This window comes from Dipodomys spectabilis, unplaced genomic scaffold, assembly GCF_019054845.1.
Source record: "Dipodomys spectabilis isolate Male_0828 unplaced genomic scaffold, ASM1905484v1 ptg000375l, whole genome shotgun sequence".
NCBI lineage: Eukaryota > Metazoa > Chordata > Mammalia > Rodentia > Heteromyidae > Dipodomys > Dipodomys spectabilis.
This window is the reverse complement of record NW_024871052.1, coordinates 136,008-146,087: the sequence shown is the minus strand read 5'-3', so window position 1 is coordinate 146,087 and position 10,080 is coordinate 136,008. Positions and strand designations below refer to the sequence as shown.

The window sequence follows — 10,080 nt, the reverse complement described above, 5'->3', positions numbered from 1 at the left end:
GCCCAGGAAGAAAAGCTCGACACTTTATCTCCAATTCACCTGCAAAAAGCTAAGGGAACAGTGCCCAGGCCCCTGAGTTCAAGTCCCAGTACTGGCACCAAAAAAATAAAATAAATAAGGGTTAAAAAAAAAAAAAAAAGGTAAAAGAACAACTCTGGGGCCAGAGAGGCCAAGACTGCACAAGGCCACAGGCAGTGAGTTTGAGGCAGAGAAGGGAGACAATGGAGGGTAAAGCAGGCCAGGGAGCAAGCGCGACGCCCCCTGGCGGTCCACGGCAGAAGTGCATGGAGTCACTGGGAAGGGAAGAGGGCTGAGGGGAGGGAGTCCTGAGCCCCCAGAGCAGAAGGGAATGCTAGATCCGCACTCTGAGCCAGACACGGCGCTCTCTCCCCTGGGCCTCACCCACCTCCTGCTTCTGGACCACCACACGGCCACTTCACCGGGATGCCTCTGGATGGTTCTTGCTTCTCTTGTGCTGGTCCTGGGTCTTGCCCTGGGTGCTCTACCACGTGAGCCACAGCTCCACTTCCGGCTTTTTGCTAGTTAACTGGAGAGAAGAGTCTCTTGGACTTTTCCTGCCCAGGCTGGCTTCAAACCTCAATCCTCAGGTGGCAGCCTGCTGAGTAGCTAGGAGTACAAGCGTGAGCTCGGCCTTGCTCTTGAGAGAAGGATTGAGGGGAGAGGGGAAAGGCTCTCTAATGCGTGTTCCCAGGCCCAGGTTGGTGAGGAAGAGTCAGGAAGCAGTGGACCTGTGTGGTCTCCGAAGCTGGGTGGCAAGCAGGCAGCTCAGGTCTAGGAAAGGAGCTCCAAGAGCAATTTCCAGATGTGCACGGTGCCAGGTTCTTCGAAGCCTGGTCCTGCCGGGGCAATGCTGGCTGCCAAGAGGAAAACTTCCCGCTGGCTGCCCACGTCCTGCAGGCCCAGCTCCTGCTGAAGCTCAGCCACGTTCATGGCCTCGCCCAGGTCCTGGGGTGAACAAGAAGCCGATCAGCACACAGCTGTCCCCAACAAGATGTCCCCTTACTATCTTTGGTATGTGGCGGAATAATCAGGGCCCGAGGTGACTTAGATACTTTCAAGCTGAGTGCTAGTGGCTCATGCCTCTAATCCTATCTACTCTGGAGACTGCAATCTGAGAATTACAGTTCAAAGCCAGCTTGGGCAGCAAAGTCTGTGAGACTCTTATCTCCAATAAACTATTCAGGAAAAGCCCAAAGTGGTGCTGTTCCTCCTGCGGTAGAGTGCTAGCCTTGAGCAAAAGAAGCTTAGGGACTGTGCCTAGGCCCTGAGTTCAAGCCCCAGGACCAGTGCATATGAACACACACACACACACACACACACACACACACACAGGCTTTTAGTTGGGCACCAGTGGCTCATGCCTGTAATCTTAGCCACTCAGTAGGCTGAAATCTGAACTCTGAGAATCAAAGTTCATAGCCAGGGAGGAATATTCCAGGAGTCTCTTATCTCCAACTACTAAAAAGACAGGAAGTGGAGCTGTGGCTCAAGTGGTAGAGCACCAGTCTTGAGAAAAAAAAAAGCTAAGAGAAAAGCACCCAAGTTCCTACACACATATACCCCAAATAAACAAACAAACAAAGATGCTTTTGCTTGGCCCTGTGAATTAATTAAAAGCCCCCATGTTTGGACCTGTGCCATTTGACCTGAGGTGCAGTTCCTTTGCAATCTTTGTTTGCAGGAGGAAAGAAGATTCAGTGAGAAGGGCTGGGATGTGGCTCAGTGGTAGAGTGCTTGCCTAGCATGCATGAAGCCCTGGGTTCGATTCCTCAGCACCACATACACAGAAAAAGCCAGAAGTGGCGCTGTGGCTCAAGTGGTGGAGTGCTAGCCTTGAGTGAAAGAAGCTCAGGGACAGTGCCCAGGCCCTCAGTTCAGCTTTTTTTTTCCTGCATATGTAGTGCTGAGGAATCGAACCCAGGGCCTCATGCATGCAAGGCAAGCGCTCTACCTCTGAGCCACCTTCCCAGCCCATGATAAACATCTTGTGTGAAGGTACACCGCCACTCCAACAAGCAAGGCTCTCTTATTATCTTAAGAGCAAACTGCCCAGAACTCAGGAGACCCCACTGTTCCTGTTCCGTTCCAGTAATGAAGTGGTAACAATTTCCCAGAACTCCTCCAGGATCAGAGCCTGGCACTGCTGTAACTCTGCAGACCTTTCTCGCCCCTGCCCCCCAGCTCTCCCCGTTGAACCTGAAGCTAATGTCTGCACACCTGAGGATGGCTGAAGATGTCTTAAGTGCTGTCTTGCCATGCCTGCCACGGGAAGGCCTTCCCCGTGTCTCTGTATTTGATTTGGCATGTAGGAGTGCAGAGCCCGTACTTAACCCTCTGCACTCTTGGACTTTGGGCCTGGGGTAAAACTTGGTTCCACTGGAAACTAGCTCTGAATCCAATGGTTCAAAGCCAGCCTGGGGAGGAAAGTCTGTGAGAGGCTTCAATTAACCAGCAAAAAGCTAGAAGTGGAGGTGTGGCTCAAGTAGCAGAGCACCAGCCTCGAGTAAAAAAAGCCAAGTGAGAGTCCAAACCACAGTATACCCATATATTAAATAAGCAAATAGCTGGGCGGCAGTGGCTCACACCTGTTAATTCTAGCTACTCAGGAGGCTGAGATCTGAGGATCACAGTTCAAAGCTAGCCCGGGAAGGAAAGTCTGTGGGACTCATCTCCAATAAACCAACTGAAAACTGGAAGTGGCGCTGTGGCTCAAGTGGTAGAGTGCTTGCCTTGAGCTGAAGAGCTGAGGGACAGCACCCAGGCCCAGAGTTCAAGACACACAACTGACCAAAAAAAATTAAAAAAAAAAAAAAAAAAGCAAGTAAGCAATTAAGTAAAATGTTTAAAGAAAACCTAAGCCAGGTGCCGGTGGCTCACACCTGTAATCTTAGCTATTCAGGAGGCTGAGATCTGAGGATCACAGTTCAAAGCCAGCCAGGAAAGGAGAAGCCCAAGAGACTCTCATCTTTAATTAACCACCAAAAAGCTTAGTAACTTTCTTTATTTCTCTTTCTTTTTTTTTTTGTTGGTCTTGGGGCTTGAACTCTGGGCTTGGGTGCTGTCCCTACGCTCTTCACCTCAAGGCAAGCGCTCTACTGCTTGAGTTTCCGGTTTTCTGGTGGTTTATTGGAGATAGGAGTGACACATGGGCTGGGAAGATGGCTCAGTGGTAGAGCGCTTGCCTTGCATGCTCGAGGCCCTGGGTCCGATTCTTCAGCACCACATAAGCAGAAAAAGCCAGAAGTGGCACTGTGGCTCAAGTGGTAGAGTGCTAGCCTTGAGTTGAAGAGCTGAGGGACAGCGCCCAGGCCGAGTTCAGGCCCCACAACCGACACACGCACACACACACACACACACACACACACGCACACACACACACACACACACACACAAAAGTGTCACAGGCAGGAGCCTGGGCTGGCTTTGAACCGCGATCCTCAGATCTCAGCCTGCTGACTAGCTGTCATCCTACAGGTGTGAGCCAACCCCCCCCCCCCCCAGCTCTTAGTAACAATTTCTATTATTATTACTTATTAACCATTTCTCCCACTCCCTGTAGAGTGAAGCAGATAAGCTACCCAAGAGAAAGGGAAAGAGTTGGGGGGGGGGGGGGTCCTGAGAGGACATTTGAGGGTCGTCTTTCAGTCAAGTTCTCCAGACCCGGGCCCAGGCCCCAGTCCCGTCGCGCCCCTCTCCCGCCCAGGCCCACGGATTGAGCCGCCCCTCCCACAGTGCTCACCTGCTTGTTGGCCACCACGACCACGGGCAGGTCGGGGTCTTTGTCCAGTAGCTTGTGCAGCTCCTGCCGGGCGGAGGGCAGGCGCGGCCGGTCAGCTGAGTCCACCATGAACACCAGCACGTCCACCTCATTCACAAACTCCTTCCAGTAGAAGCGCAGGTTCTGGCTGCCACCAACTGAGGAGAAGCAGGGGACCAGCTCAGAGCCCCCCAGGGGCCTGGCGGTCACAGTCCCACCTCTCTCCCCAACGTTCCCCGAGGCGGAAACAAAGGCAGGACCACGGGGTTCAAAGCCAGTCAGACCTGACATCCACTCTGTTAGCTCTAGCTGTGACCCCGGGGGTCTCTTACTAGAACAAGTAGTTATCTTTAGGCATTTTTTTGGGGGAGGTGCCAATCCTGGGGTTTGAACTCAGGGGGTCTGGGTGCTGTCCCTGAGCTGCTTTTGCTCAAGGCTAGCACTCTACCACTTGAGCCACAGCGCCACTTCTGGCTTTTTCTGTGTCTGTGGTATTGAGGAATCGAACCCAGGGCTTCAAGCATGCTAGGCAAGCACTCTACCACTAAGTCATGTTCCCAGCCCTTTTTGGAGCATCTTCTGAACTCAACTGAATTTGAATCCAAAGGTGCTATGTGGAGCGTCCCTTCACAGGTTCACAGACTGGTATAATACAGGTACTCTACTAATGGCACTCTTTGGTTCTCTCCTGGGATGCTTTACCTCTGGCCAATTCCCAGCTTCCTCTGGGTCAGTGATCAGAAGCCTAGAAAAGCCAGGCATAATGCCTCATACCTGTCATCCTAGCTACTCAGGAGGCTGAGCTCTGCGGATCACAGTTCAAAGCCAGCCAGAGCAGGAAAGTCCATGAGACTCTTATCTCCAATGAACCACCAGAAAGCCGAAAGTGGCCCAGATGCTGGTGACTCTTGCCTAGAATCCTAGCTACTCAGGAGCCTGAGATTTAAGGATCACAATTTTTTTAATTTATTTTGTCAGTCATGGGGCTTGAACTCTGGGCCTGGGCGCTGTCCCTCAGCTCTTCAGCTCAAGGCCAGCGCTCTACCACTGGAGCCACTGTACCACTTCCGGCTTTTTCTGCTTATGTGGTGCTGAGGAATCAAACCCAGAGCCTCATGCATGCGAGGCAAGCACTCTACCACTGAGCCAACTTCCCAGCCCAAGGATCGCAGTTTAAAGCTAGCCTGGGTAGGAAAGTCTGTGAGAATGATATCTAACTACCAGAAGGTGGCACTGTGACTCAAGAGGTAGAGTGCTAGCCTTGAATACACAAGTTTAGGGACAGTGCCCAGGTGCAGAGTTCAAGACCCAGGACAGGCAGCGAAGTTTAAAAAAAAAAAAAAAAGCCGGGTGCCAGTGGCTCACACCTGTCAATCCTAGCTACTCAGGAGGTTGAGATCTGAGGATCGCAGTTCAAAGCCAGCCGGGGCAGGAAAGTCCATGAGACTCTTATCTCTAATAAACCACCAGAAAACCAGAAGTGGCGCTGTGGCTCCAGTGGCAGAGTGCTAACTTTGAGCAAAAGGAGCTCAGGACAGTTCCTAGGCCCCGAGTTCAAGTCCCAGGACTGGCCAAAGAGACACAGAGAGAGAGAGAAAGAGTAGTCTGGGAAAGTGTCTCCCAGCAGGAGGCGCTGAGAACCAACCAGAGGAGAAGCAGCACAGCGTGGGAACGGACGGAGGAGAAAGCAACCCAGTCAGAGGGAAGAGCAAATGTGTGAGAGAGAGAAAGCGCAAATCCAGGAGGCTCAGGCACCCTCCCAGGAAGAGGATAAAGCAAGACAGGAAAGGCCAGATTGCGCAGGGTGGACCGGCCAGGACCTTTGAGCCCACAGTGAGTGTTTCAAAGCAAGCGTGACTTGACCTGATGTGTGATTTTGAAAGATACTTCTGGCTGACACTGGGGATAGAAGTCGAATCAGGGAAAGCCATGAGGAGGCTGCTGTATTACCGACAGTGTCTTGGGCCACATGGAATCTATCCTAGGCTATGGCTTATGAAACTGGCTCATAAGTTGTATATAAGCCTTGAGCAAAAGAAGCTCAGGGACAGCGCCCAGGCTCTGAGTTCAATCCCCAGGAAGAGAGAGGAGAGAGAGAGACAGGGGGAGAGGGAGGGAGGAAGAGAGGGAGGGGAAGAGGGAGGGAGAGAAAGGGAGAGGGAGACGGAGAGGCCAGGCACTGGGACTCACACCTGTTACTCTAGCTATTCTGGGGGCTGAGCTCAGAAGATTGTGGCTTGGAGCCAACTGGGTCAGACAAAGCCATGAGATTCTTATCTCCAATTAACCAGCAAAAGGCTGAAGGCGAAGGTATGGCTCAAGTGGGAGAGCACCAGCTTTGATCAAAAAAGCAAAGCAAGAATGGGAGGCCTAGGGGCTGGGACGGTGGCTCAGTGGTAAGAGCGCTTGCCTTGCATGCATGAGGCCCTGGGTTTGATTCTTCAGCACCACATAACTAGAAAAAGGCAGAAGTGGTGCTGTGGCTCAAGTGGTAGAGCGCTCGCCTTGAGCTGAAGAGCTGAGGGACAGCGCCCAGACCCAGAGTTCAGGCACCATGTCTGACCAATAAAAAAAAAGAATGGGAGGCCTTGATTTCACATTATTTAGACAGACAGACAGACAGACAGACACAGAGCAAGAGATGATACATCAAGGTGTTTCTCCACCAATTATCCCCAAAGGGCCCCCACTTAGGCAATGTGGAGAAAGTCCTTGCATTTGATTGGGAAATCGGGGTGATCCCATGGAGTCTAGACTGTTACCTGTCAGAATCTCCTAAAAATTCCCCTTCCCCCAGGGCAGAGGAACGGCTCAGGTTTGGCTGACTGACAGGGACTTAACTGCCGAGTCTCCATTTCACCTGATGCCTGGCGTAAGGGAACAATTCAGAGAAAGCTTGGTGGAAAGCCCAGAATCCTAAGTGAATGTCAGTGTGCTATCACTAGGACAAAAAGATGTTATCATGCTGGAGAGCGAGTGTCGGGGTACAGGGAAACTGAACCCACTCAGGGACACAGGCCCTCAAAGTCAGATTCTACCATCTGGCATTGAACTAAACCCACCGATTCTTCCCTTCCTTTCTTCCCTCCCTCCTGGTATTGTTCTGGTGCTTGAATTCAGGACCTGGGCATTGTCCCTGAGCATCACTGTGCTCAAGGTTAGCGCTCTACCACTTGAGCCACAGCACCACTTCTGGCTTTTTTCTTTTTGCTTATGTGGTGCTGAGGAATCGAACCCTGTGCTTCATGCATGCTAGGCAAGCACTCTACCACTGAGCCACCGTCCCAGCCCTGAACCCACCTGTTCCTAATGGTTTGTTGTCTGTGGCTGGCAGGAAGTCTTGTCCCCCCCCCACTGAAATGGAGACACAGGGAGCTGAGTACCGCAGCCTACTCATTGCTCTCTGTACATTCTCTTCGAAAATTCCAAGAAACCTGGGACTGAGGGCAGAGGCCTCCTCCAGACCCTCGTTAATCTTATTCAATGGGCTCTCACAGAGCTGGAAACTGGTGGCTCATGCCTCTATTCCTAGCTACTCAGGAGGCTGAGATATGAGGTTGCCAGTTTGAAGCCAGTTTGGGCAAATTCTGCCTTGGGCAGAAAAAGCTAAGCAAAAAATGTGAGGCCCTGTGTTCAAGCCTCACTTCCGGCACACACAGACAAGCAAACTGTCACATATATCTGCTTGGAGATAAGCAATCCGGGCCAGACTAGTCTGTGGCCAGCTGCTCACGGCCTCGTCAGGAACACAGGGTGCTCTATGGTGAATTGCAGCAGCGGGAAGGGCAGAGGAGGCGGAATCCTTAATATAGCCTGGACACTTAACGTTTGATCGACAGGTGACAGGTGTATCAGAGGTCATTACAGACAGAGGGAACAGGACATAAAACCTGCTATCAACAGTGGTGGAAGGGGACCTGTAGCTTAAGTGGACAAGTGCCAGCCTTGAGCAAAATATGCCAAGCAATGGGCTGGGAAGGTGGCTCAGTGGTAGAGCGCTTGCCTTGCATGCATGAGGCCCTGGGTTCGATTCCTCAGCAGCACATAAGCAGAGAAGGCTGGAAGTGGCGCTGTGGCTCAAGTGGTAGAGCGCTAGCCTTGAGCTGAAGAGCTGAGGGACAGTGCCCAGACCCAGAGTTCAGGCCCCACAGCCAACAACAACAACAAAAAATATGCCAAGCAAAAGGTAACCAGTGATTCATGCCTATCATCTTATTCAGGAGGCTGAGATGTGAGAATCACAGTTCAAAGCTAGCCTGGGTAGGAAAGTCTTTGAGACTCTCAAACTGCTTAGAAAAGGTCAGAAGTGATACTATGGCTCAAATGGTAGAGTTCTAGTTTTGACAGAAGCTCAGGGACAGCACCCATGCTCTGAGTTCAAACCCCAGGATCAGCCCCCCCCCCAAAAAAAAGAATGTGAGTTCAAGCCCCTGTCCTGACACAAAACAACAAAAGAAGTCGGCCTTGGGGCTGGGAAGGTGGCTCAGTGGTAGAGCGCGTGCCTTGCATGCCTGAGGCCCTGGGTTCGATTCCTCAGCACCACATAAGCAAAAAGATAAAAGCCGGAAGTGGCGCTGTGGCTCAAGTGGTAGAGCGCTAGCCTTGAGCTGAAGAGCTGAGGGACAGCGCCCAGGCCCAGAGTTCAGGCCCCATGACAGGACCCAAAAGAAGTTGGCCAAGGTGACCTTGGGCTAGTGATCAGAGTTACGGGCCTGGATTTCTCTTCAGATATATGAGACTAAGAATGAATTTTTCATCTATGGAGTTGGTGGGAAGATGTGCGTGTGTGTGCTAGTACAGGGACTTGAACTCAGGGCCTGAGCACTGTCCCTTAGCATTCCTGCTCAAGGCTTTCCCTCTATCACGTGAACCATGGCTCCACTTTCAACTTTTTGTTGGTCTCACAGATTTTTTTTTTTTGGTCCTGGCTGGCTTTGAACCACGATCCTCAGATCTCAGCCTCTTGAGTAGAGAGGATGACTGGCGATGGCCCAGTTCCCAAGAAGGTTTTACCAGTAAATGTCAGTCAAGGGCTTGGCCTATGAACCCTTAGCTGTATGTGGTTGAGTCTCATTAGTTGGGATCAGGAAGGGGCCCTCCAAGCCATGCAGGGGTCCCGCAGCTGAAATTGCATTGAGGGACATGTCTTGGTTAGCATATGCATTTCGGATTCCACCTGTTAGGCCTCCAGGCCTGCTTCCCTCGATGGGGGAGGGAGGTGGGGGCGCGGGGGAAGGGAAGGAAGGGGTGTCTGCTCACTCTCTAGCAGGTCCACCTCGAAGTTCCTGGTGGGCAGCCTCACGGAGTTGAAGCCCCAGGTGGGGACGTGGCCTTCCAGGGGCGGCTTCCCGGCGAGCATGCGCAGGAACGTGCTCTTGCCACAGCCGTCCAGCCCCAGCACCAGCACCTCGCGCTGCTCCAGCTCCTCCAGCGCGGGCTCTCCCTCCTCCTCCTCCTCCTCCTCCTCATCTTCATCGTCGTCCTCTTCCTCCTCCCCATCCTCCTCCTCCTCCTCCTCCTCGTCCTCCTCTTCCTCGTCCTCAGGCTGCGGGGGTCAGAGGTCAGGCTGTCCATCATGCCTGCTCCCCCCCCCCCCCACCTTCCCCATGAGCATCCCCTCACCGGGCCGGGCAGGCGCAGTGGGACCCGGGGGGGGGGGGGGGGGATGAGACGCAGGGGGCTGCTCCTCCCGGCATGCCCCGGGGCAGCGCCTCCGCGCGCGAGCCCGCGCGCGAGCCGCGCATGCGCCGGCCCCACGCCGCCGCTCGGGGGGCCGAAGCCCACCGGGGCCCCCCGGGAAAGCCCGAGGCCCGCCCGCCGCTGTCAGCGCGCTCCGTCACCCCGCGGCCTTCGTCCGATCGCTCGGACGATCCTGCACGGTCTCGGCCGGGCTCCGCCGGGCATGGCGGCGGGCACACCCCCTCGGGGGTGCAGGCCTCCCCCCCCAAGCCCCCATCGCCCCGCCACCCCGGCCCGCACTCACCTCCCACTCGTCCCACTGCGGGAGGCTGGCGGCCTCCGCGCCCCACCACGCCTCGTCCCGGCCCCAGCGCCGCTCCCGTCCGCCGCCGAAGTAGGCTTTCCAGAGGATGAAGAGCACCGAGCCCAGCACGGCCGCGGCGCCGCCCAGCGCCAGCACCAAGGGGCTCAGCGTCCGCGGAGCCATCGGGGCGGGCGACGGGCGCAGGGGCGGACGACCCGGGCCGAGCCCGCCCGCCCGTCCGCGGAAGATGGCCCCGCTGCGACTGCCGCAGCCGCGCCCACCCACCCAGCCCGGGACTACAAGCCCCACAATGCACCGC

The 10,080-nt window shown here is 54.3% G+C and overlaps 1 protein-coding gene across 1 annotated transcript; it reads right to left on the bottom strand.

Moving 5' to 3' along the window:
- Positions 1 to 586: 586 nt before the first annotated feature.
- Arl10 (ADP ribosylation factor like GTPase 10) lies at positions 587 to 9,944 on the bottom strand. The gene is made up of 4 exons (XM_042667097.1): positions 9,762 to 9,944; positions 9,038 to 9,239; positions 3,761 to 3,936; positions 587 to 966 (listed from the first exon to the last, which is right to left on the bottom strand). Exons 1-4 carry the CDS (start codon positions 9,942 to 9,944, stop codon positions 793 to 795), a joined length of 735 nt encoding a protein of 244 aa, XP_042523031.1. The 3' UTR covers positions 587 to 792.
- Between the last annotated feature and the right edge of the window lie 136 nt (positions 9,945 to 10,080).

What these genes read in the sequence shown, in the direction of transcription:
- Arl10 (XM_042667097.1), bottom strand. Translation starts at nt 9,944, where the DNA reads ATGGCTCCGCGGACGCTGAGCCCCTTGGTGCTGGCGCTGGGCGGCGCC. An exon ending in CGCAGTGGGACGAGTGGGAG is followed by an intron (nt 9,240 to 9,761) that starts GTGAGTGCGGGC and finishes GAAGATGAGGAG; the next exon opens with GAGGAGGAGGAGGAGGAGGG. An exon ending in CGAGGTGGACCTGCTAGAGA is followed by an intron (nt 3,937 to 9,037) that starts GTGAGCAGACAC and finishes GCTTCTCCTCAG; the next exon opens with TTGGTGGCAGCCAGAACCTG.